This window comes from Anoplophora glabripennis, unplaced genomic scaffold (assembly GCF_000390285.2).
Source record: "Anoplophora glabripennis isolate ALB-LARVAE unplaced genomic scaffold, Agla_2.0 scaffold129, whole genome shotgun sequence".
In the NCBI taxonomy this organism is placed as follows: domain Eukaryota; kingdom Metazoa; phylum Arthropoda; class Insecta; order Coleoptera; family Cerambycidae; genus Anoplophora; species Anoplophora glabripennis.
Window position 1 is genome coordinate 601,063 of NW_019416294.1, and position 27,393 is coordinate 628,455.

The following is a 27,393-nucleotide window of genomic DNA, read 5'->3' on the forward strand; positions in this document are numbered from 1 at the left end:
ACTCTAGATACCAAATTTTAACCATTAAGATCAGGATTTGAACTGCCGATCTGACAAAACTGGTTTCTATTTATATTAGTTTTTCTACATATGTAAATCCGCAAATAGTCCAATCACTGAAGCATTTTGGCTACCAATTTTTTCGGATGGAATGAATTGACGTGAAATTTGAACTGTAGCTAGGGATTCTTCTTGATCTGCGCATCTCGCGGACAGATCAGTTTGGTCAAACTGTACGTAGTAAAACTTTCGGTAGAATCAAGTCTTCCTCTTCCGCAATTACAGTTTAAAGTTTATTTTTCAAAGAAAATCCGTGAATTACATGTTTAACGTTGGTGTCAATTTCAATGATGCTCCCATGTTTTCAATATTCTGGGCCTATTGAATTTACTATTCCAAGAAAAAGATAAACCCCCTGCAGTGCGGCATTTTGATCACTTCCCTTAAATCAGGGATGCACAGACTTATAGGGAACAGGGGCCACTCGGGAAAAATATAAGCCAAGGACGGGCCAGTACAAACAATATTTATTAACACAAAATTTTTTATTTTTAAATAGTATGAAATACAATGATAAAAATAAAATAACCTTCAAAAATGTTTGTTGTAATAATTTTGTAATCATTACAATGTAATATTTCATGTTTTATTATTTTGATGCATGACATTGCATTGAACTAACAAGTTTTCTTATATTTGGCTCCACATTACTTGTAGCCACACGTATAATTGCTTCCAAATTTTCATTTGCCAGACGGTTTCGGTTTTTCGTTTTGTTAAGTTTCATCACTGAAAACGTTTGTTCACAAATATACGTCGATCCAAATAAGCTTGCGCATTTCAATGCATTTATTCGCAACTCTTTATAAGCGTTTTTATCAACGCAACGGTAGAAGTTGAGTAAATTACCTTCATTAAATTTGTTTCTTAAATTATCATCATTTTGCATGTCTATTAATTCCAGCTGCATTAATTCCGGCGCATTTTCGGGTGAAATGTTGAAAGGATTGCTGAAAATGTCCAATAGCGGTTTAACTTTTTTGAAGTCTACAAAACGATTTTCAAAAGCTTGTATCAAANTCATCGCATTTTTTCGGTAAAATTTTCGGTACAGGTAAATTATCATCATCTTTGTGTATTTTGGAGCACTTGTGAACTGATTTCAGTAAGTATTTTAATAATATACATACACACACTTATCCATTTATAATGTATATAGAATTTTTTTTATTTGATATAAATTTAATAAAAAAATATTAAGAATAAATTCAATAAAATTAAAAAAAAATTATTATATCATCATACATATAATTTTTAGGAAATTTTTCTGTATAGGGTAGGGTTTTTATGAGGGGTAGGTCATCCTATAGGGTAGGGTTTTTTGGGTGGCTGAAAAGTTGCAATGTATCATAGATCATTTGAAAACCAATAAAAAGTTTATAATTCAACATCTGCATACCATTAAAACATCTCAAGCTTTCAATAATATTTTATTTTATTACAAGGGATGGTTTTTAAGGGTACTTTGTAATGAGTCGTAAGCTTTCTAATGAATAACAAAAGAAATGCAATACATTGTGAATGCACCAAAAGAATATTTTAAACTGTTTAAAACTTTTTTTTCAATTTTTTTGGCCATGAAAGGTTGGTTTTTAAGGATTTTTAAGAGTGGAAAACTAATTAAATTTCATAAATTATATTAAAAAACATGAAATAAAGTTTATCCAACATATTTGAACATGAATTGAATCTTAAAAATACGTAAATCTGCGATTTTCGCATTTTTTTCGTACAAGGCTAGTTTTCACCCCCAAATAGAAAAAAGCACACATCTAGACAATATAACTTATGAAGTGGGGGGTCAGATGAGCTTGTATGCAAATTTTCAGGAAAATCCATGCTATCCGAAAAAATTGGGAGTGTTTACATTATTTTCGCCTTCAATGACTGGACTATATAGGGAAAATTAAATAACTAACTTACTTTTACTAAAAAAATATAAACAACAGTGTAATTTAGTATATACATACTTGTAAATGTATAAAAACGTTTAAAATAAATATTAGTAAACAAAGTAATAAGTATTAAACAGTGCACTACACACGTATAAAAAAAAAACTGGTGAAAACTAGAGGACTCAATTTATGTTTGATTTAATCTTCATACTGATTGCAGGTAACCTACCATTTGATAGTATATAATAAAACATTTCATTCCTACTGCAATAAATACAATCCCGAGTGAAAATTACCATGTCGAACCAGTTTGGAAGTAGATTATTTAATTATGCAAATATTATATCAGTGGATGTCGAAGGGTCGTCTCTTCAGATTAAAGTATTTTATCACCGCCGCGAATAAGTTTCGCTGAAACAAGGCTAGAACCATACGTGATATGCGATCTACATAGGTATATTGTCGAAAACAAGAGAGTTGTACGAACTAAATTTGGACAGGACATAGCTAATACAATGCGAAATATCGCCTTAATGTTAAAAATGCTGTCACCGTCGTTCTTGGTGGTGAAAATTCGAAATATTTGAAATTATTCAATTTTCGTGGCTGAACACATACATAGGTATTGCATTGTCGAAATCAAGAGGGTTGTAACAACAAAATTTGGACAGGACATAGCTAATATAATGCGAAACATCGCCTTAATGTTAAAAATGCTATCACCGCCGTTCTTGGTGGTGAAAATTCGAAATATTTGAAATTATTCGAAGCTACGAAGTAGCTTAAATGGGGGCAAAGTTGCATAATCAGGGGACCAACATTGTGCCTCTAAAAAATCAAGGCTAACATGATTAGTTTTTTTGTTTAATTTTAGCCTTGTTTGAGATGATATTGAAAAAAGGAGAACACTTTTTCATGGCCACTTTTTGCCCTCTATCGAATGGCATAATCAATTTTTGTGTGAAACGTTTCGTCTTTCCAGGACCATCATCAACTTCATTTTTTTAAATACGACCCTAGAAATTCTATTACATTTTTGGCAAGTCTTCATGACCCCCAATACTGTACTGCCTCAGCCAGAACCAGATTCAGACGTTTTGTCTCGAAAAATTCATCTTCAGTGTATTCGTTCCAAATTTTTCTAAATTTTTTATTTAGATTTCTTTGTTTTGGACATTCTAACGGATCCTATCCAGATTGTGGAACGGGTGGCAACGATGCGTAAAACAATTTACGTGTTTCACAATGATACAATGACATAAATCTTATAATCATTGTTAACTTTATTTTATGTTGATGCCTTTGGTGCGCGGCCCCAATTATGACAGCTCTAAGTTATTTTGTTTCTGTTGCCGAATAAATTACTTTTGAAATGACGTGATTATTTCAGGTTTGATAAAAAAACGGTTTAGAAATGATTTAATAAAAAAAATAATTAATCCAAAACTATTACAAATACAAAAATTTTACAAGACAAAAATAAAATATAGCGTCACTCTCGACAAAATTACGAGCAAATTAATTCAAAGGGGGTATTTTTCATAGTTTTACGAATTCAATTACTTCTACTCTCATAAATTGACATGTACATGGAGGTATCAATGTACCAAATTTTAATAAAATCTTACTAGGCGTAGTGACTAGAAAAAAATATTTTTTTTGTCAGTTCTGATACTATTTAGTTAAATCTGTTTATTTTGAATCCAGGAATGTCTCTATTGGGAATATTGGGAATATTCATGGACATAAGTTAACATTTGCATTCGTTCAAAGTATAATACAGTGCGTGATTTAAATTTATTAAAATTTGTTATTTCTAGCACTAGGAAAACATATCGTAATATAAAGACATATGATTAAAAATAAACGGCATATGATTAAAACAAATGAGGATATTGGTTGACAGGGTTGAAACAGTTGATTTATGATTAGTAATAAACATTTAACAAGGCAGCATCCCAATAAAACATCAGTGCTTATAATCATTTATTGTGTCCCTAAATATTCTGTAGCTGTTTATTTCTTCCGCACTTCTGTTTATACTGAAATTCTCGGTGCTGGGTCCCTCGCTCCCTGCTCGCTTGCAAAAAAATAAACGGAAATTCTCGGGACATCTCTCTCATCCACAATAGATGCGTCGGGAAGAGGACGCCACGGTAATTGGTCATTCTCCATTGTGGTTGGGTGTTCGCCCTAGGGGCTTGTACCACGCCCTAATATTCGCCTATAACATAGGATACATGCTCGGAAAGGCACGCACTGGTTTGATAGAAATATAGATATCCTTTATGACCTTCGCTACAAGTACAGGAAATCCTGAGCGCATTGGACGCTATATCGCGAGTGCTGCACTCCTAACAATTTTTTAACAATGTTCTGAATTGAAAAAATGTTTATTACTGTAAATTTTTACGAAATATAGTTATGTCACAAGTAAAGGAATACTATGCAATGCAAGTATGTGATTAAAGTTGCAATTTGATCAAGGAATTCGGAAGAAAATGCTTTTGCTATTATGTGTGTGAAATCCTTACCATAGACTTTAAGATTGTTTTCCCTCTAAATAAGCAAGGTGTAGAAAGGTGACGAATACGCTTGAATTCGGATCGTACAAACACATTGGCCAGAAATGTATGCTCTGGTTATTGAACTGCAAGATAATAAATGTAATAAATTTGTAATAAGAAAAATATGATGTACTCTGAAAATCAACAAAAACGATTAAATGTCGTAACGTTGACATAAGAATGCAAACATTGTGTAACGTGTGTGTCAATTAGTTCTTTTTTTAAGTTCTGCGTTTGTTTTTTCATGCCAAATTTCAGTTTAATATCTGTTGGTTTTATATCCCTATTATATATCTCACAAACGAAGCGTTTTAACACCTGTTTATAGGAACTTTTCTTATTAAAAAATGATTCTTTATCAACTGTTATTATTCATTCAATCGTTTTTGTTGATTTTCAGTGCACATCATATTTTTCTTATTAATTCACAAATGTATTAGGTACCAATATCGTTGAAACAGTTTCATTCCAAATGAATTTAACCAAATACCGTTAATTTTATAAAAAATTGAAAGATATCTGTTTTGTTCAGAATTGATTAAACAATTTAGAAATGATGTTATTTTCCAGAAAAATTCACGGGCGTACGAATTATTTTTTTAAAGGGGGCAGTAACCCACTTTAGCCACGTCACTGGTGGGTGAAATGGATAACAGATATCTTTATTTTATTCACCATAACTAATGTGTTATTAATACCAAATTTCAGTTCAATATATGTTGGTCTTTTAGAGATATTAAGAAAAATACTTTAAAAAAGTTTGTTTTCAACACCCTATATCTCACAAACGAAGCGTTCTAAGACCTACGTTTATATGAACTTTTCTTATTAAAAAATGAATCTTTATCAACTGTTAAAATCCTACCACAAAAAACTGACTCACCCTGTATACGAATATTAAAATGTAAAAAATTTAATCCGTCTCTGTAACTACAACTACATTCTCTGTATAAAAATGCGAGATGTGAAAACAGAAGGGTATTCGTCATAATGAACAATTTGCTATTGCTAATAGTAGTTGCCTCTGTGCTAGGGGCGTTTAGGGTTCAAGCTACCCTCGACCAATCAGTAAGTAAACGCATATGTAATACCTCGGAATTAATCTCATTTACAATTTCAGGAATTTGGTCCCAACATTCTAAAATTAGTAGAAACCTTACATTCGGTATGTGTATTGATGTCTGGTACAGACGAGAGCTCTATTGCCAAAGTAATACAGGGCGAATTTACAGATGAACCAAAAATAAAGGTGAACTAAAAAAGTTTTTGTAAAAAGTCATAAAAATTAAATTTGCTGGTGCAGAAAGGTACAATACAATTTCTTTTTCAGGCTTACATGAAGTGCCTTTTCATAGAGACTGGAGTAGTAAGTAACTAGATTTTTAAATTCCTACTTGACTCTAATAAAAAAAAAATTGAGTTTACGTTGTCTCCCTCATTTTCGCTTGTAAAAGGGTTTTAGATCAGAATCGAGAATCGCGAGAACTTTGCTAGTTTTCACTTTAAGGGAAAACATTTCTCATAAAATTGCATGGTTCTTTGTGAATTTAAAAAATTCGTTTCTAGAAAAACAATAGAAGTTAGTTTGTTAAGTTTGTAATATTGGAAATTAAATTTTGCAATTGCAGTGAAACATTTCAAGAAAAAATGTTTATAGTACAAAAGATTACATTTAACGTTCGCTTAGGTCCATTATCTGCACATTTATTGTTTGTTAAACTTCCACAGTAGATTCTAACAAATGTCAATGTAAATAATTGAGAATAAGCAGATTTAACGTTATTTTACGTTTACAGATCGACGAGAAAGGCAACTTTAACACGGAAGTGTTGATCGAGCTACTTCCACCTAAAATCTTAGACGAGGCTGTGAATATTTTTAAAAATTGTGCTACAAGAACTAAAGGTAAAGTTGGACAACTTCGTTTGTTTCTATTTTATAATATACTAATAACAATTGTCATTAATTTAACACTGAATTTTTTTAAAACATGATCGATCCACTAAAACTTTCAATTGTAGGTATTGCAAGAGAGGAAGACAGAATATTTGCTTTACTGAAATGTTGTTATGACCAAAATCCCGATGTAAGTAACGTTTTGTTAATTTTAACCAATTAAAGTGCAAATTTGAATCTTTTCTAGATATTTATTTTCTTCTAAATGTGGCGCAGTTCTACCGAGAAGCAGAAATATATAACTAACCATAACTTGAGTTGATATTATAATTTGTCTTTATTTAATAAATATTGATGATGTCTTATTTTTTATTTCATCTGCTAATGAATTACACTGATAGAAATAGTTAAACATGTCTACTAAAATTTGATTCACGAAGTACTGAAACAATTGAAATAGGAAATTTTTCGCATTGTACAAAGCAACTTCTCTTTGAAATTGCATATTTTATTTTTTTGTTACTCAAAAGTTTAATACAAAATAGTTTGTCATATTCCTCATATTAACTGGGAAAAGGAAACTTAATTTTCGAAATTATTGTTGATTAAAATTAATAATAAACACTTAATTATGTGTCAGGATTGAAATAACAGTACATTATATTATTATCAGAAATTTGGAAATAAGCAAGACATTTTATTATTTTAAAATACGACAAGAGCTAAGTTAAAGTTCTGTTTCCATTCACTCTTTTTAAAATTCACTTGTCGCCAGTTTACAGTGCAGAGTTTGTAGGTACACATGTTCGCAAGTGATCAATTGCCGGATCATCAATGCCAAAATTCAGATGGCTATCTGAAACGGTTCCAGAGATATAAAATAAAACCTATATCCCGGTGCAATCTTTGAATCGCCATAGCAACCTTATGACGCATTTGCGGACCTATGTTCATATGAACTTTTCTTCATAGTTTAACATGTAGAATCACCCCTAGAATTATTCGAACGGTATATCCGGACACCCTGTATAAATGAACATTTGAATATAGAAAAAAAAAATTTTGTATTTTTCCTAGCATTTTTTCATGAATTTTTGCAATTTTTTAGCTGTTTTTTGAGGTTAGGAAATTCCTGTGATGTGATAGCTCAATTCTGACACCGGATTCGTGATCAGGAGGCAAAAATACTACAGATAACATATGTCGCATGAAAAATACAGCCAACTTTTTTTTTGTGTGGCTGTGTTATTGATTACTCTTCATCCTATTTCGTTTATAATATTATGTAACAGTCCCCAAAACCTCGAATTCTAAGTGTAGAAAATGTGATTGGTACAGTATCGAGTATTAAATTGCTTTTTAAAAATATGTTTACGACCAAAGTCCTACATAAGTAGTATTTTATTATGGAGAAATTTCATTTCAAAGTGCAAAATTTAAAACCATTTTAGATATTCATTTTCCAAATGTAGAGTAGTTACATAGACAGAAATATCAATTAGAATTTCATAAACAAATAATTTGAATAGGACACTAACATTCTCTTTATTATTTCTTTTTAAAATTACAATTTAAACATGAATACTTTCATTTGGTATAATTTATATACTTTATATTTTCTGTTACGTTTTTTTTGTTCAAAGTTTAATGCAAAGTTGTTTACGTTTTCACTATATTCAAATCATTAACGCTTACTCATTATTTAAAAAAACTACCCTTTATGAAGTAATTAATATTCATAATTAAGATCGATTCAGTTTCACAGAATTAAAATAAATGATCATTAAAAGTGTTCCAGGTTGCAATAAATTCAAGTGTATTTATATATAAATACTATACAGATGCGGATTATTTTAAAAATTTTGAAACATCGCCAAATATTCATTTTGTTTCCAACATTAGGATATAGCTGGTTTTTTCTCGTTCATCCTTTTTAAAACGGGCCTATAAGTTTACAAAACCAATAAATTTACAAACAAAAACAATGTAGCCCAGAAATTTATGAAAATTTAATATACACTTACGAAACAAATACTTAAAATAAAGATAAGTTCGCCTCTGCAATCGCGATCAAAGTTTCAATATAAAAAAGCTCTCCATAAAGACGAATACATACTTGTTAAAATGGACAGCTCGTTGTTTTTCATACTAGTGTGCTCCCTGTTGGCTGTTTCGGAAGTTCAAGCCACTGTGGCGATAGCGGTAGGAAGATTTACAAAAAATAGGATTCGAAATTTAACTTTATTAAAAATTTCGGGACCTGGGGCCTAAAATTAAACAATTAGTGGAAACCTTACATTCAGTGTGTATCCCTAGGTCCGGCACAAGCGAGGAGGCAATTCAAAAAGTCATTAATGGAGAATTTACAGATGAACCCAAAATAAAGGTACAAAATACAGTTTTCTTAATGTAGCGGACGTTCAAAAATTCCTTTTTCAGGCATATATGAGGTGTCTGCTTGAGGAGAGTGGAGTGGTGAGTAGCCTGAAATTTTAATTTAATTATAATTAACAAAAATGCAAGCTTAGTTGAATATGTTGAATTTGAATGTGAACTATTTTACATAAATTGCAAATTGTAACTGACAACATTAAGAATCAACCAAACATCTACCTTTTACAAGAGAATATTACATAGCTTCTTGTTTGATTCGTGGTATATACAGGGTGTATCATAATTAATAGCCAAATTGAAAGCTGTTAAGTACACGATACTAGAAGCAAAAAAGTCTTAGTAAATATGGGTCCGCAAGCAAGCCGTTTGAGAGATAATTTAGAATTTGCGATTACAAGCCACTTTTGACCTTTAGAAACATCAAGGGTCTATTTTTTCGAATTCCGTAGTGAAAACTGATTTTTTAAACCTATTTGTCGTAAATTTTTGCCCGTCTATCATCCTGTTGACATATCAGGTGTAAAGTCAGCTTGCATATTCCAGTCGTGCAAACAGTGATCAAGCACCTGCGAAACTATTAGTCGAAACAAACCGAACGACAATCTCCGCCAAAGACACGTTTCATGCAGAACAGTACATTACATAATAGTTTTCATTTCGTACGTTTCATTCGCGGAATAATTTGGTTTTGGGTTAATTTAAGATGATGATTCTGCTAATGAAGTGGTTGAATAAGAAAAAGAGTAAAAAGATGCAGTATTTCTTTCAGAGTTTTGTACCCTTTTTAATAGTGTCTGTTTTAGCTGCGTTCCTATCTACTTTTATGGTGAAAGCATGGTTGCGTGCAGTTGTTTAGTTCGTTGGAATATGTAAAGTGACCCTAATACAGTTCACATAAACTAGGCCAACGTGAGAGAATAAACTAAACAAATAACGTTAAAAAATTGAATCAAATCATTTTAATTAAAATAAGTTAATAACCAATAAACAAACAAATCCATAATTAACAGTGGAAAATAAGGATATTATATAAAATTTCAACTAATGAAGCAACTCTGTTCTTATCTTTATAGGTCGATGAGAATTTAGCCTTTAACAACGATGTAGCAGCCGCGCTGATCCCACCTAAACTCTTGAATGATGTTTTGGAGAATATAAAGATTTGTGAACCCAAAAAAGCAGGTAAAAAATACCAATGTCTAATTTCATAGAGAAGATTCTTCTGATGACATTGCGGGAAACAACTACTCTGTGGGCTACATGTCCCAACTGCATTGAATTACACCAACAATATCTAGTAAGCAGTACGTTTGGTCTTTGACAAGAGTGACGTTAGAGCAACAAGAATACACGATATTTCTTTGTAAAATTACATTGTTTACAATTTCAATGTGTTAGGTGTTAATTATATTTATATGTATACAAGGTGTCCGGGAAAATGTGGGAAATCTCTTGGGTGCAGATAGAACATGAAAAAATAAGATGACAAGTTTCTATAAATTTTTTTTCGTACAGGCCCTCCCTACGCCGCTGAAAATCGGTTTTTCTTGGATAACTTTTAAAGTACTTAATATAGTTTAATAAAAATTTTATGTGACGGACACTAGTAAGGATCTCTTAAATAAAACAGTTTACTTGAAACATATTTATAACATTTTTGGTTTACCAGGGGCGGGCTAAGCTTTACATCTTAATGCCTAAATTTTTAACACCCTGTATGATAAAGACTGGGTAGCTTCAACCTTAGACTAAAAAAAGGTACTCTTGTTTATTGTCGATAAAATGAACCGTTTACGAGAAAAAGAATAATAAACGAATTCATGTTTTATTTTTAATAAAATATGAATTATGATTTCTATTTTTTTTCTCGACAACAAAGTGCGATACGAAAGTCATTCAAACAAAGTCAAAATTTAGAAAAATTTAAAAAAGAAGCAGACATGGAAGGAAATTGGTTTATACAGGGTGTAACTAAATAAGTGTAAAACATTTAAGGGGGTGATTCCTCATCGAAAAAAAGATAGGATCTATCAAATAAAGAAACTTCATGGAGCATCCCTTGTTAAAATACAGCCCCTTAAAGGGGGTACATAAAATTTGTTTAACAATTTTTTTCACAAGCACTAAACAAGTTACAATATTGAAATTAACCTGAGACATTTTCTACTACCAAAAAGACACTTAGCCAGTAATTTATTTGGTTTACCCCATGGTTGTAAGGGGTGGAAAACGCAACCCCTAAAATTTATTTCCAACGTAATTTTTTGTCTTATTATTTTTTTACCATTTAAAAATTTATTTCCGATAGCCTGTTTCATTCTAAAAAAAAATGTCTCTTGAATTTTTTGCCCAAATTAAACCAGTTCGCAGCAAAAAATTATTTTACGAACAAGATACATATCGCCATAAAACGAAAATACGAAACTAATTTATCTAGTAGGCCGCCATTAGCGATACTGACAATTAAATTGGAATCAAGCTGTCAGTTTGTAAATTTTTGAAATTGAAGTAATACTAATTGTGTATTGTTCTGTTCTTAATTTGTTACTTTAATAATTCACTTGTTATTAAAATGGCATACACAAATGAGGAAATGGCTGATATGCATTACGTTTACGGTCTGTCGCAGGGGAATGGGTTAGAAGCTTCTACAAGATATGCTGAAATGTATCCTCAACGGCAGCATCCTTCACATAGAATATTTGTCTGACTTCATCAACGATTACGTGAATATGGTTCATTCAACAAAAGAACGCAGGATTGTGGTCGCCATCGAGAAGTAAGAACACCACAGCTTGAGGCAGCAGTACTTAATTTGATAGAAGAACAACCTACTACCAGTACTAGAAAGATTGCTTTCCAGCTAAATGTTGATCATATGACGGTATTTCGAATTTTAAAGGAACATCTCTTATACCCTTACCATCTGCAACGAGTACAGGCACTGTTACCGCGAGACTTTCCGAACCGTCTTGAATTTTGCAATTGGATGCTGGAAATGATTAGAAGAAATCGTGACTTTCTGAAGACGATCGAATTCACAGACGAATGTAGTTTTTCTCGGGACAAGATTATTAATTTTCATAATTACCACATATGGGCTGATGAAAACCATCACGCTATTGTCGAAACTAACCATCAAGAACAGTTTTCTCTTAAGGTGTGGGTCGGAGTTATTGGGGATTATTTAATTGGGCCTCATTTTCTACCTCCTCGATTAAATGGTGAGGCATACGTTCAATTTTTAAGAAAAGTGCATCCCCCCGTACTGCTGGAGGAAGTTCCTTTGGGCGTCAGAAGGGATATGGTTTTTATGCATGATGGGGCTCCCGCCCATTTTAGTCAAGTAGCACGTCAGCATTTAACTGAAACATATGCAAATCAGTGGATAGGTCGAGGAGGACCACAGAATTGGCCCGCTCGATCCCCGGATCTCAATCCTCTGGATTTGTCTACTTGGGGCCATTTGCAGCATTTGGTTTATCGTACTCCTGTTCGCGATGTAGAGGACTTAAGAAACCGCATTATCGATGCGTGCAGGGTAATTAGAGAGACTCCAGGAATATTTGAGCGAATACGTGGCTCAATGCGCCGACGTCTAGACGCATGCGTAATGTCTGAAGGTAGACATATTGAACATTTACTATGATTTCTACATGTTGTATGTTTTGTTATTATTAAATTAGTTTTGATTATTCCCCTTTAATCATTTAATGCAGGTAGTAACTACAAAATAACAGTAAATCCAGTCCGCATTTATGACGATGTATCTCTGTAGTTGTTCGTAAAATAATTTTTTACTGCGAACTGGTTTAATTTGGGCAAAAAATTCAAGAGACATTTTTTTTTAGAATGAAACAGGCTATCGGAAATAATTTTTTAAATGGTAAAAAAATAATAAGACAAAAAATTACGTTGGAAATAAATTTTAGGGGTTGCGTTTTCCACCCCTTACTACCATGGGGTAAACCAAATAAATTACTGGCTAAGTGTCTTTTTGGTAGTAGAAAATGTCAGGTTAATTTCAATATTGTAACTTGTTTAGTGCTTGTGAAAAAAATTGTTAAACAAATTTTATGTACCCCCTTTAAGGGGCTGTATCTTAACAAGGGATGCTCCAATGAAGTTTCTTTTTATTAAAGATCCTATCTTTTTTTCGATGAGGAATCACCCTCTTAAATGTTTTACACTTATTTAGTTACACGCTGTTCATGAGAATTCTATGATATGAATTACATAATTGAACTTTTCTGCTGTTAATTTTTTTAATAAAATCTTGTGAGCACGTACACTCTAAAAAAAATCACTCAAATTCTCTAAATTTTTCTTAATAATTTTCACTCTCTTAATATGAGTACAACTAAAATTTTATTGCAACAGAAGTGAGTGACTTTCGACTATGTTCTGGGTTGTAAAACCAATTAAGAGGTGACTTTTTGTCCAATATGATGTAAAGTTAACTATTATTGAGTAAATTTGTGTACTATGAAAATTTCCAAAGCAGGCGGCGCCCCAGAGCTCGCCCATCCCGGCAGTCGCCGCTGCTTCCATTTCATTAATATATGGAGGGGCAGACTTGTTCTACGGAAAAAATGTAAACAGGTATTATTGTGGAACATTTTAAATTTATTAGAACGCTAATTATTTTTTAGAATTTAGCATAAAGAAGTTAAAAAGTGATATACATTGTATTTTATGGTATTCTATGCACGCAGTTATGTCAATATTCCTTAATTAATCAAGCTTTTCTACCTCACGTTGAAGATTTTGAAATGAGATGAGCTGAAAAAATTTACCTTTTTACCAACAATTTCAGTGTGTTGTATGGCAACCTCTAATTTTAGGTTTCCAGAGTTTCGACGATAAAGCATTTGTTTTCGTAAAATGTGCTTACGAACAAAATCCTGATGTAAGTGACTTATTATTAATTCTCACCTGTTAACGTTAAATCGAATTCATTTTAGATATTCATATTCTTCTGAACAACTGGTCCGACAGACAGACATATTAAGTAGCTACAGTACAATTACTAATATTAAAAGATATGAGAACTAAATTTTGTTTTATTTTACCCTCATTTTTGTTGCATATTGTTGGGTGTGTTATATTTTTAACACTGAAAGTTTAAATAAATAAAAATGTATTCAACAATTAATCGGAACTTCACTAAATGCACTAAATGTACATTTTTTACCATTTCTTTATCAATTTTGAAGATTGCTTTTATTTGTACGAACCTGATTAGAAGTATGTGATATCAAGTGGAATGCAATTTTTTTTAATATTTTCACAAAAAACCTTTTTTCCAAAAAAATGTATCCCTTTTATTAAGACTTAACTAAAATACTTATTGACACCATAAAGAAAGGTAAGTAATATTTACCAGTCGAGGACGATTTTGCGCCCGAGCGGAGCGAGGGCTGGCAATAGAGTCCGAGACTGGTAAATTATACTTAACTGCTGCGTGGTGTATAACATTTTATCTGGGGCCCACAGTACTTTATGGTTCATGAAAAAAGATTAGGTTTTATTTTTTGGCATTTCTTAAACAATTCATTTTGACATTATTCGAAATCTTGCAAAGTTGCTTTAGTTGTTCGGATTTTGTCATTTCTAAGGTGTTTATAAACAAAGCTACATAAAAATTGCAATTTTGCTGCCTGGGAATTTTTATTACCCGAGATAAGATTGCACAGTTTTTTAAACTAGAACATCCTGAAATATATACAGGCCATTTATTCCGAAGAACATCGACAACGTTACTGGCTAATACAGGAGTTGATGTATTAGCAATCAAGAGACATGGTGGGTGGAAATCAGCAGTTTAAATAACAGAAATGAAATAGCTAACAGGATTCTTTACAATGACTGTTTTAATGGATCAGTCAGATAATATTGAGCCTCCGGTGACTGAAATGGAGCGGTCAAATCATTTTGAGAAAAATGTGACAATTAATAAACGCGAGGGGAATAATTATCCAAATTTTATTAATGTTAGCTGTATAATTACTATAAATATTCATTCATAATAATTAATAAAATGTAATGTTCATCAAATATTTGTATTTATTTGTTCATAAATTTGCATTTATAACTCGAAATCGCTTTTTCCCTAGGGAGGTAAGTTACCTCACTTACCTCCCATTGTCCATAGCAACTTCCACTTCTATGGTAAGGATATCCTGAAATGGTGAATATTGCACAATTAGCACTATGAGAGGTTTACAGTATATTGACGATGGTAAATGCTTGTATAGGTAATTAGATACAGGGTGTAACAAAATCAGGGTTACAAACTTCGCCAGCAGATAGAACACTTAAAATTAGTAGGGGTACTTCATATAAAAAGTTGAAAAAATAAATAACATTTCTTTTAATATTATCTTTCGACTACTTCGAGCTAATTTCGTGAAATTTCGTATCCGGGGGTGTTTTGGGACGAGAAATTCGAATTTATTGACGATTTCGTTGTATCTTCTAGAGGGCGCCACAAGCGACCATTAGGACGCACTTAAACTGCCAAAACTTTTTGTGCCACCGTGTATTTTACTTCGTGCCGGAAAAATCTTTTCCCCCAACTTTTCTGCTTAAAAAAGGTATACCTTGCTAATATCTCCAAAGCCAACCGTTTTCAACAAAAAGGCATTTAAATTTGTAAATGCATAAAAAAATTGAAAGTTATTTTCTACACTGGCAAACCAAATTAGGAGCAATCCTTTATTAGCAAGAAATATGCCTTTAAATGAAGCACTTTGTAACCTTATTTTTGTTACACCCTATATTTTGATTTTAGGGGCTTGTGGTCAAGCAATGACCCAACCTTCCTGGCGTGGCTATAGGGTCCCAAACCATAAAAATGTTTGGACCTATTTCCCATACCTTTACTCAAAAAATAAAATGTATCTGTTACTTAAAAAAAATCCTTTATGTTTATTCCAACTTTGTTTATTTTTTTTAGTTTGTCACCTGTGAAAAAGATTTAAATTAAAAAAAATTTACACTGAAAAAAGCTGACAAATACAAAACACGTCACTTTGTTCCGCGCTCTTTAAAAAATAAGGTCAGGTGATATGAACATGAACCATATTAATACAGATTTCAGAACATAGGTAATCCTGCAGAGAAGAAATCTTACGCCTATACCAATATTTAATACAGGGTGATACAGAACTTATCCCAAAAAAAGATTCTGGATATACAGGGGACCCTTATAAATACAGTTTTGTAAAGAAAAAATCAAAAAGGGCAGTTCGAAAATGATTTAAAAATACGATTCTGCGCGGCACTGGAAACTGGTCCACTGTAAAACCCGACCTCGCACAATGCGACCGGCATGGCGGTGTGATAAAAACGGACAAAAACTTTCGCAAGGAAAGAAATATGTAAATAGAATTTTATAGCGCCTATTTTACATCTGCAAATTCAATTGCTTTTGCCTTTATTAATTAATAAAATTAATTTGTGTTTTTAAATAATTAAATCATTTGACATACCCGATGTTACAACAACAATTGTTCAAAATTTTATCCACCAACGTGTAAACACATTTGGGTCTGTCTTACTCAGTTTCTACGAACTAACACAAATGTTGTCTTGCTTCACCATAACACAAATGCTTCACCATAAATTAAAACGATATCCATCAACTTCGAATTGCTATACACGCAAACCATTTTTGACACTAACTACTAAAAAACTATTGTAAACACCACAGATAACAGGTAAATACTATCGCAACGAAGATTGAATAATCGGATTTCAGTATTCGGAGTCGCTGAAGCCACATGGCTCTCTACGCGTATTGCGAATGGCGCTAGAGACTACAGTTGTCCAGCTATGTAGTGGTTGAATGTACTATAACTTCAATAATTTTTTTCTCGGAAACTATAAGGATTTTACAAAAATTTTGTTTACGATATTGACTCCATTTCTCATGCCGTATCTATTCCCAAAATTTTTTGGATAAGTTGTGAATCACTCTGTATATTATCTAATAATTGGATATGTAAAACTCAACCTATCTTATTATCGGGATATAATATTACAAACAAGAAACCCAACCTAATATTTGTTGCATTTGTATAATTTTAAGAAGAAAAATGTTAAATTCATATATTTTTTAATATACCTACATATTAATATACGAATATGGCAGTTTACCTACTCAGAAAATATTTTTAATTGCTTCAGAGAACTGTTAACTTAATTCTTCAAAATAAAAATGTGTTTAATTTTTTTTTATTGGTTAAGACAATACTCTGTATATATTAAATGTCGAAAAATGTTTTTAAACATAAACTCAACTACTATATTTCTTATCACTTCTTTGTAGAGAATACCCTCTATATGTTGACCAACTTTTTCCTCGACGCATCCGAAATCTTTTATTCATTTGCTCTGCCATATCTACGCCACTGTATACCCCAGCCTTCTTCTAAAGAAAATTCTTGCTTTCTACATAATAAAATTGTGTTTTGAATTTACTAAAAAACGTAAAATAAAGAATTTCTCCTCATACATAATATGTTTTCTATTTCTAATAGTCAATGTCATTTTTTTCATTCAAAGTTTAACGTAAAATTATTACGATACTTACGTCATTAACTGAAATCGTTATTATTAATAAACAAGTTACGCTTTGCAATTTAATTATAATTATCAAAACGCGCATAATTGAAATAAGTGATAATAAATTAGGCATGCACTATTTTTTTTTTCTTTATTTATTGGGTATTTTGCTGCATGTGAAAAAATTAAAAAAATTAATGCAGTCAAGGGTTATTTTTATGGAAATAGCTTTAGCTAACAAAAAATCTCACACTGAGAAAAACGGACAAATAGATTCATAATACACGTAACAATATATCGCATACTTCAAAAAGTTTCGAAAATAAATCTGTCATCAGTTGATCAAGCCTTCTTGATCAACTAAAATTAAGTGTAACTTTGTTAAAGTTTCCCTATACCTAAACCCAGTGGTTTTCATTTTATTTACAAATAAACATATCCCTTTTCTTAAAATGATGTTTTTATTTGTTTCGTACATTTTAGATTGTCCGTGACAGGTAAGTAACAATCAACCTGACAACTATCACAGGTTTTTAATTGTTAATTTAGTGCAGAATGCGAATACGTTAAAAAAATTAGGGGTTTCCATTTAAAAATTTCGAATTTTCTACATTTTCTGAACTTCATATTCGATAAAAAATTTTTGAGCACCCTGTATAAAAACTGGAAAATTTTCATGTCAAATTCGATAAATCCCTCTACAAAATGTTCAATTGTCACAAAAAATAAACCTATGTTTCCGGGAATACTAAATTTTGTTGACAGTCTGCATCTGTCTATTTTTGCTTAAATCAAAATATCGCGGAAACGGTCAATCTTAAGTATGGAGTGTGCTATATGTTTTCAACTTAAAAATAGATGCTCATTTCAAAAATGCAATAATATACAGAGGGTTCCATTTAAAATAAGAAAGTTAGTATCGACTTCCGGTATAACCGGAAGTACGATGGCCTTGAAAATATTTTAGCTTGGTAGGCCCCATGGTCCGTATCACACCATTACAATTTAAAAAAAAAAATCCTTCCAGCGGTTTCTCAGATATCCATCAATAGAGTTCGTGGTGGGACACACTGTATATTTATGTGTATTTTGTATTTGTCTGCTTTTTCTAGTGTGAAATTAGCTAGGCACAATTATATTTATAAAATAATCACGATTCATTGATTTTTTATATTTTTTTGTAGGTGGCAAAGTATCCAGCAAATGAAGAAAAAAAAACAAAACTACACCAGAAATAAATAAGTTCAGACATGCACTAGGCTGAAATAAACTGACAGTTATTTATGTACCAAGGGAGATACAGGGATGGTTATGTCCACAGGCGACAGATTGGAAAGCAAGTCGCCTAAGGGCATAATCATCCTAGTATCTCCCGTGCTGCATACAACATTTTGTTTTTTTATTTAGACATCTGATTTTATATTTATTTTAAATTTAATAATTAAATATAAATAAGGATGAAACCTGTTTTTCAATATATAAACGATGTATTCAAGATGTAGGTATCTATGATACTCGCGAATTTGTTGATTTTGATAGTTTGATGTTTGATTCTGAGGAGACATATTGAAAAGGCAGAATGGATAATATTCCAGCAATAGTTGCAGCTAGAGCCAATAAAGCTAATGAAGTATTACTGCCTAAGAAATGTAAATTACTTTACGATAAAGAATATAAACGTTTTGATACTTAGACAAGCAGAAATTCAGTGACAGCTGTTTGTGAAACCATATTAATGAGATGTTTCCAAGAACTGGTGTGTATTACTTTTTATCAGTTTGAAGAAATATTTATAATTTTTGATAATTTATATGTTTTATATATTTTTTTAGTCAGAATCACTCAGCCCTAGCACATTGTGGACAAAGAAGGTATTAGGTTTTTGTTATTGTAGGTTGTTCTAGTAATGGGTATTTTTGGAGGATTAAGAAGTTGGTAAAGCTCTCGATAGATGAAGTAGATAACAAAGGAATCGTTGTTGTAGTAAAAATTAACGATACAAAATCTTTTACTATTGTGGAAGAAAATGAAATGTACGCTCTCCAATTGTATCGACAGTATATATCTTTGCGACCAAAAAAAAATTAAAGAACGGCGTTTTTTTCTGACATATCGGAATGGTCTATGTACTGCGTAACCAGTAGGCAAAAATACCTTCGGTGGCATACCGTCCAGGATTGCAAAATATCTCGGCTACGCAAATGCTAAAATGTACACAGGTCACTGTTTACGTCGTACATCGGCAACTCTTCTCGTAGATGCAGGTGCAGATATTTTGATAACATTGAAAAGACATGGAAAATAGAAGAGTTATATTGTAGCATCAGAATATGCAGAAGATAGCATAACATCCAAGAATAAAATATCTGGTTTAATAGCAGGAGTCGAAAGAACTAGTGATGACAATTTTTCTGAATTGATTTTGAGGGAAAATTAACAACATTTATTCGATGGCAAAGAAAATTTAGGTAGTTTTTCTGGTGTTACTGTTAAAAGTTCCTTCTCAAAAAATTGTTTCGTTTTCAAAGACGGTTGTAAATGACTTTTGTTATTAATTTAAAGCAAATTATTTTTGTATATCAAATATTAATGTTAATAAAGCTTGTATTTTTCATTTTTCTGCTTAATTTGTACAAGGCACATTTACTATTCTACCCTTGCAGAAACAAAGGATGAAAGTAGAGTTATATGAAAAATATATTTCAATGATTACTAAAATATACAGCTGGCTATTTTTATTTTAAAAATACATTTAATATAAATTTAACTTGAACATTATAGCCAGAGTATTTACTCGAAATTAATTTTGGAATCTTAAAAAAATTAGAAGACTATATAACATATCGTTGTTTTATACTTCGTTAACTGTGTTTTAAATTTACTGGTAGATGTAGACTAGAAACTAGAAAGCAAGAAACACACGAATACTATACAGCGTAAAAAAACACAGCTTCGCTCTAGAGATGTGCAATCTGGAACAGAGTCCACTATAGCAGTCAAGACAAGATAATAACTAAATTGTATATAATTTCACGCTTATTTTTTAAAAGAAGTCGAAGGTCTTTTATTCATAAAATGGGATCTATTAGTTAGTTATTGTAATTAATTTACGTTTCGAGTAATTAATGTATTAATTATTCGGGGATTTACCGAACCTTTTAAAATTTAATGTTTAAAAAGAATAATAGGAATATCTCTTAATTGACAAATACAATAATGCAAATCTACAGCCATTAATAAATACAGGAGTACCTATTTTGAATATCGTATTCGTAAAAGGTCAACTGGCATAAGGCCCCCATTTATACAAACAACATACCTCAAAAATGATATTTTATATTTCTGGTAATGAAGTAGTTTTTACTAACAATAAGTATAAAGACATTCTTAAAGCTGCTTCCGTCTTATACAGGAAATGTGTACAGATGGCCTAAAATCCGGAGCTTGAATTTAATTAGTAAAAGTCGGAACATTTTGATGACCGATGGGTATTAGAATAAACTTATGCTTATGTAAGGAAAACAAGTTCTCTCGATCTAGTTGATTTATTGGAAATGATTGTTTTCGTCTTAAATTAGTAAACTTTTTATAAATTGGCTCACCCGTTAGTAAACAATATGGAAAAAATTAATATGAAATTCATTAAAAAAGCTATAACCGTTGATGTAAAATCTAAATTACACTATAAAAGCATTATTTTTATGATTACAAACATTATATCACATTATGCAAATATTCCAGTTATATGTGGAATATACTCATTATTGTGTAGTTCCTTTTGACAAAATATTTATTAGGTGTCAGGTTCGAAATAAGCCAAGCAGTTTTCTTCGTTGATTTCACCAAAACATTGATACAAATAAAAAGGCACAATTATAAATCTTGGAATCTCGAGGATTCGTTTGATAGATAATAATAATCTGTGCTGATATTTAAGGTACTATATTTTTCGAGTTGTTCACTGCCACTTACAGACTTGCATTTCCATAGCCTTAGCTAGGAATTTTGACCTACCCTTGTTGTTCTGGGTCTAAGCTCTGTGGGGGCAGGCCCGCTATCAGAACCCCGGGCTCCCCCTGATGTTGATTTCGGTTCTTGTTGTTCTGTTCTAAGTGCGACTCAATCGCCGTGAAATTTTCTTACTTTCCTACTTTTTTGCTCAAAATTTTTAGATTCTCGGAATGTAAATGCGTCAAGTGACGCTTCACGCGACGAGACTGGAAAAGTACAGGGTTATTGGTCATGAATATTATCCCACCTTAATTAATTTAAGTTTATAAATAATCGTCGCTTGATTCGTATGGAATAGCCGACAATGTTTAGGGCATAAAAAAATTATGATTTTTCATTCGCTGATTAAAAAAGACTTTACAATTGTCCTTCAACCACATCAATTTATAAAAAGAGAAATTTTCAATTAGAAATCAATCATTTGCCTAACATTTTGAATCTATAACTTCGCTTTGGCCAGCTTTGAAGGGAAAACAACGTTTTGACATATTTCGTTCATCAGGATTTCTATGGTAGTAATAGAATGAAACAATGTAAAGAACCGATTTGCCACAGCCTTCTAGATCTCCTGATGTGAATACCTCAGGCTTCATTCTTCCTTTAGAAATATCTATCACCATCCACTGGCAAAATCGAAATTTTAGGAACGTCTTTATTGTTATATTCACAATTTAATCCTTTTAACAATTTATTGTTAAAATTAAGGATATTGTTTGAAGTCGGTCCGCCTCTGTAAAGATGGGTTGCGGTTCAATTCCTCTATAAAAGCGAAAATCAAAGACAGGTGTCTAGTTCTTAAAATGATCAACTTCAAATTTTTACTGGCAGTATCTTCTGTATTAGCTGTGTCTACCGTTGAGGCCAGGCTAAGAGCGTCAGTAAGTCATCGTAAAATTAGGATGACTTCCAAATTTTAATCCGTCTTAATATTTCAGGAATTCGGTCCCAGAATTCAGTCAATAGCGCCACGCTTACACTCAATATGTAAGTTTAGAACTGGTGTACTTGATTATTCGATTAACAGTGTGATAAATGGAGTATTTATTGATGATCCGTTGATAAAGGTGAGTTTCAATAATCCCGAACGATGTTTTGTGTCTCAATTGTCATTGGTCAAAAAATTTCTTGCTTGTTTTTAAACCATTAAAAATGTTTTCATTTTTTAGAAAAAATTTAAAAATTGCCAAGAGCAAAGGATCCTTTTGAAATTTTTAAAAGTGCCCTAGAAAATATTGCTATGAATTTCAACAAAATCGTAAATCCAACTTTCTTGACAATTTCTTACGAATTTACAAACCAAATATTCCTTTCGGAATATACGGGATGTTTATTAAGTACTTGTGCAAACTTTAAAGGGTGAATCTTTGAATAATTTTAAGATAAAAAGTTCATATGAACATAGATTTGCAATGGTTTGGTTCTTCAGATACAGCGACTCAGAAATAAAAAAATTTGTTTGGTATTTTGATTATATTTTTGTTCAATAACATGGCGATTTGATGAAATTCAGGAAACTGAGAGTATTAATGATGAGAAATTCAAACATTTACTTAGTTTTTGTTTAATGTTAAAGGGTACCAAATACAGGATTTAAATAACCATAACTTTTAATAAAAAATTTTTGTTCCAGTCTTACGCGGCATGTCTTTTTAGGGAAAGCAACTTGGTAAGTCTAGTAACTGTTTGTATTATAACTTTTTATAATTTTCGTTTCATAAAATACATACTTATTATGTTTCGTATTTAACTCTTGCAATATACTGAGAGAAGTTATTATTAATTATCTAAAATTTTCTCGTAAGTCACAACCACAAAATACGAATCATTAAAAATACCATTTGGCGTTACAGATGTCCGCGAGAGGCGAATTCAATTATGAATTAGGAGCCTATCTTCTTCCTGCAGATATCAAAGATGAGGCTATATCGAATGCTAAATATTGTGACACAGAAATAAGAGGTAAGAATATGTGTACAGCTTGATCATCTCATAATGATAGTCTTCAAATATCATTGTTTGGCGATCAAGAAAATATTGTGAAGCTGCACATTTTTTATTATTTATATTATTCTGGAAAATTTCTTATTTTAGGTAGCGCGAAAGTAGAAGATAGGTTGTACGAATTATTGAAATGTTTCTACAGTCTAGATCCTGACGTAAGTAACCTATTATTAATTTAAAAAGATGAATATTTAAGTAAAACTATTCTTTTAGATATTCATATTCTTCTAAGAACGGAAACAGGTAGTTATGTTTAGAAAAAACTGTGAATTGGATCCCTACTTTTAGAAGTAATAAGTACAACGTTTCTATATATGCAATTTTTGTGTTACTACAAATAAAGATTTTAATGTGAAACTTGTTTATTATTAGTTAAGTATTGGGTATAATTTTCAAGAGATCGTATATAGTTTAATAAATGCTAAATTTAATTGATAGAAAACGTATTTTTTATTTTCATTGTAAACGCACTAGAGATAAACAGACAAAATTAAAACAACCAAACACAATTTAAAAAAATGTCATTGCTAGTTTTAAAAACAAATACATTTTTTTTTTCAAAACGTTAACTGATTTGTTCGTTATTTTTTTCTACTTTTTTCACTGTAAGATTTTTGGTTAGGCAAAATAATTTAATGAAAGTAATCTTGCTTACATACCTGTATGTGACAAGTCCTTATGTTAGACCTATATGAAGAAATATCCGAGAATGCTTGATTTTCGTGATACAGGATGTTAAAATATGAGAAAAATATCGTATTTCCTAAAATACCTTTGAAAGCATTTGATACAGAACAATGAATTGTATGCTAGTAAGTTGCTAAATTAAAGATAAAAATCTTCTTCTAAAAATTTAATTAAAAAATTAATAACTGTTTTTACTTTATTTTAAAAATCTTAAGCTAATTCAAAACTTCAAAAAAAATCCTAACATCCAATCCAATGATAAGTCAAACAATGTTTTTTAATAGCAAAAATTTAGATATTCAAAAGACAACCACATACGTAGATAAGATCCTTAACTGATTTTGCGGGAAACCAGTACTCTACTTTAGATTTTTGGTATCAAAGAACATTATTTGATTGCATTTTAAGAATTTTGTTTCAATCAATTTATTATCTTAAAAAGTAAAAGTGCAAGAACCAATAATAAAATATATATTTTTTATGTTTCAAAAAAGTGATAATTGCTAGTTAATGTAAATCCTAACGCTTAATTATTCATCTAAATAGTTTTTTTTTTCATTTTAAATACATTAAAACTAGAATTAATTACGATTGGAGGACATAGCTTAAGGCATTATGCAAATCTTCCAGTTATGAATCCGTATGGAAACTATTACAGTTTGATTGAGTAGTTTTTTGGAGAAATAAAACATCGATTAAAGTCAGATAAGAAATAAGCCAATCAGTAGACTTATAATTATAGCATATCAACTCAGAACCGATACAATCTCCTTACCTGAGTCCACGTGATTTATTTCTTTAGGCGCGGTGACATTCATAACGATAGCAACCTAATAAAGAATAAAATCAGTTGTTTGAAAAACTAGTGTCAGAATTATACAGCGTGTCCCACTAGTGCGGGAAAGTCCAATATCTATGTTAAAATGAGAAATATATGGATTTTTCTTTTTACTGTGTTGCCACATTTCTCGGAATGTACAAATTAAAAATATATTCAACTATACAGGGTGTTCCACTTTTCCTGGACATACACCAACTTTGGTTTTTTAAATTGAAACACACATTTTTTATATTTTTTTCGAATTCCACATAAAAAATAAAGGGTACTTTGTGTAGAATAGTTCTATTCAAATATTCACAATTTTTGAGATATCTCGCTTGAAAGGTTTTTCTAGTCGATATTAGTTGCTTACATTTTCTGATACTGGCAGGTTATACTAATAGCTACTAACCCCATTTTTTATCAGATGTTTAGTAAGGATGACTCTTCCGAATCATGCTCCAAAAACTGGCCTGCGTTATACAGGGTGACCAAAATATCATGTCAAAATTGCCAATTGAAAAATTGAAAAATCTCCAATTTATTAAATGGAACACCCTGTATATTTTCATACTATGAGATGCAGAATTAAATTCTCTACAACTTTGTTATACCGGCTCCTAAAACAAAATTCATTAGTTTTTCATGAAATCTAATTTCTATGAAAAAATGTGAAGTTTACAAATAGTTTATATGTAAAACAACATAGGCTCCTGTCAAATGATAATCTGGAAAATTTTCGATTCACATAAGGTTTAATGGAAAAAGTAATAATTGTGAAATGAATTACTGTAAAGAAGAATTAGTAAATAAGTAATAGAATAATTAGTAAAACTCATGGTAACTGTTTATTGGCAAGTCGTATTTACCAAACTAATAATCCAGATTTACAAAGATATCCTCGTACAAAGTGTTTTGTAAAACTGAAGGAGAGGTTCGAAAGAACAACTATTACAAATTATGAGAAGACAACAAGAACACACGCATGCAGTCTCCAAAACAGTAAATTAACATCGTGCATTTCTAACAAAAGTAATAAAGGCCTAGTTAGATTAGTAATTAACAGGTAACCGCTCAAAATGTCTGACATTTTTCTATAGACATTGAGCAATTCTACGACGAAAATTGCTTGACCCATTTCGCAAAATTTCCGGAGTTAGGGTCAAAAAAGCATTTCTTATCTTTGCCCCTAAATCTTCTACATCTGTCGGAGGAGTTTCATACACCCTGTCTTTTATATAGCCCCATAAAAAAAAATCAAGACAAGACAGATCTGGGGATCGGGGAGGCCATGGAATTGGCTACCTAACCACTTAGCTGGATACAAATCATTTAAGTATTCTCTAACCTTAAATAGTTTTTCTAAGAATTTACATAACTTACATAATGAGAAAACTTACCGCCAGTGTGGAATGTGCAGGGGCACCATCATGTTGGAACCACTGTTTAAGTCATCCGGAGGAATATGTCCCTGCAATTGGAGCAAGTCGTTTTGTAAAAATTGCAAATACCCATTACCAGTTAAGTTTCCTTCAAGAAAATGTGGTCCAATGACATATTCTCTGCATATTCCCTCCCAAACGTTGACTTTAAAGCGGTGTTGATGATCGTCTTGTCTTATTAATCTGGGATTATGATCGGCGTAACGGTGATAATTATGTCGACTCTCTCGACCAATATTGGCAAAGGATGACTTTATAGTTGCCCACTCACAAAACTGTACTCGCTTCTGAAAATCTTGCTGTGTTAAGAATTGGTGATGCTCAGAATGATAAGGGTGGAAGTTGTTTTTATTTAACGTTCTATTAACCACACTTTTGGAAATACTAATTTCATCACTAATTTCTCTGACACTTGTAGATGGATTTTGGGCTGCACATTCCAAAATGTCAATTTGACTATCCTAATTACCACATGCGTGTGTTCTTGTTGTCTTCTCATAATTTGCATTTGCCGTTCTTTCAAACCTATCCTTCAGTTTTACAAAACACTTTGTACAAGGATATCTTTGTAAATTTGGATTATTAGCTTGGTAAATACAACTTGCCAATAAACAGTTACCATGAGTTTTACTAATTATTCTATTATCTATTTACTAATTCTTCTTTAGAGTAATTAATTTCAAAATTATTATTGTCGCTTTTCTATTAAACCTTATGTGAATCGAAAATTTTCCAGATTATCATTTGACAGGAACCTACTACGTTATTTTACATATAAACTATTTGTAAACTTCGCATTTTTTCATAGAAATGAGATTTCATGAAAAACTAATGAATTTTGGTATAGGAGCAGGTATAGCAAAGTTGTAGAGAATTTAATTCTGCATCTCATGGTATGAAAATATACAGGGCGTTGCATTTAAAAAAATCGAGATTTTTCAATTTTTCAATTGGCAATTTTGACATGATATTTTGGTCACCCTGTATAACGCAGGCCAGTTTTTGGAGCATGATTCGGAAGAGTCATCCTTACTAAACATCTGATAAAAAAA

General features: G+C 31.4%; 3 protein-coding genes and 1 long non-coding RNA gene across 9 annotated transcripts; 3 read left to right on the plus strand and 1 right to left on the minus strand.

The window, feature by feature from the left end:
* Positions 1–3,657: 3,657 nt before the first annotated feature.
* LOC111691335 lies at positions 3,658–8,805 on the minus strand. Of its 2 annotated transcripts, none has more exons than XR_002762926.1 (3): positions 8,716–8,805; positions 4,490–4,605; positions 3,658–4,179 (listed from the first exon to the last, which is right to left on the minus strand). It is a non-coding gene; the product is annotated as an uncharacterized LOC111691335 (long non-coding RNA). The 2 variants fall into 2 exon arrangements; XR_002762925.1 differs by having other exon boundaries at positions 8,535–8,761.
* Positions 5,481–6,783, plus strand: LOC108905090 (general odorant-binding protein 83a-like). Its single transcript, XM_018707864.1, has 6 exons — positions 5,481–5,590; positions 5,643–5,771; positions 5,853–5,888; positions 6,319–6,427; positions 6,544–6,608; positions 6,666–6,783. Exons 1-6 carry the CDS (start codon positions 5,513–5,515, stop codon positions 6,681–6,683), a joined length of 435 nt encoding a protein of 144 aa, XP_018563380.1. The 5' UTR covers positions 5,481–5,512; the 3' UTR covers positions 6,684–6,783.
* Positions 8,543–13,864, plus strand: LOC111691334 (pheromone-binding protein-related protein 6-like). Of its 5 annotated transcripts, none has more exons than XM_023453955.1 (7): positions 8,543–8,620; positions 8,676–8,804; positions 8,858–8,893; positions 9,886–9,994; positions 13,314–13,414; positions 13,657–13,721; positions 13,777–13,864. In XM_023453955.1, exons 1-6 carry the CDS (start codon positions 8,543–8,545, stop codon positions 13,693–13,695), a joined length of 492 nt encoding a protein of 163 aa, XP_023309723.1. In that variant the 3' UTR covers positions 13,696–13,721; positions 13,777–13,864. The 5 variants fall into 5 exon arrangements, with proteins under 5 accessions (XP_023309723.1, XP_023309724.1, XP_023309727.1 ...); XM_023453956.1 differs by having other exon boundaries at positions 13,317–13,414; XM_023453959.1 differs by lacking the exon at positions 13,314–13,414.
* An 8,327-nt stretch (positions 13,865–22,191) lies between these two features.
* LOC108905092 lies at positions 22,192–23,749 on the plus strand. Its single transcript, XM_018707865.1, has 6 exons — positions 22,192–22,269; positions 22,327–22,455; positions 23,022–23,057; positions 23,242–23,350; positions 23,483–23,547; positions 23,606–23,749. The coding sequence occupies exons 1-6, from the start codon at positions 22,192–22,194 to the stop codon at positions 23,621–23,623; spliced, it is 435 nt and encodes a 144-aa protein (XP_018563381.1). The 3' UTR covers positions 23,624–23,749.
* Positions 23,750–27,393: the final 3,644 nt, after the last annotated feature.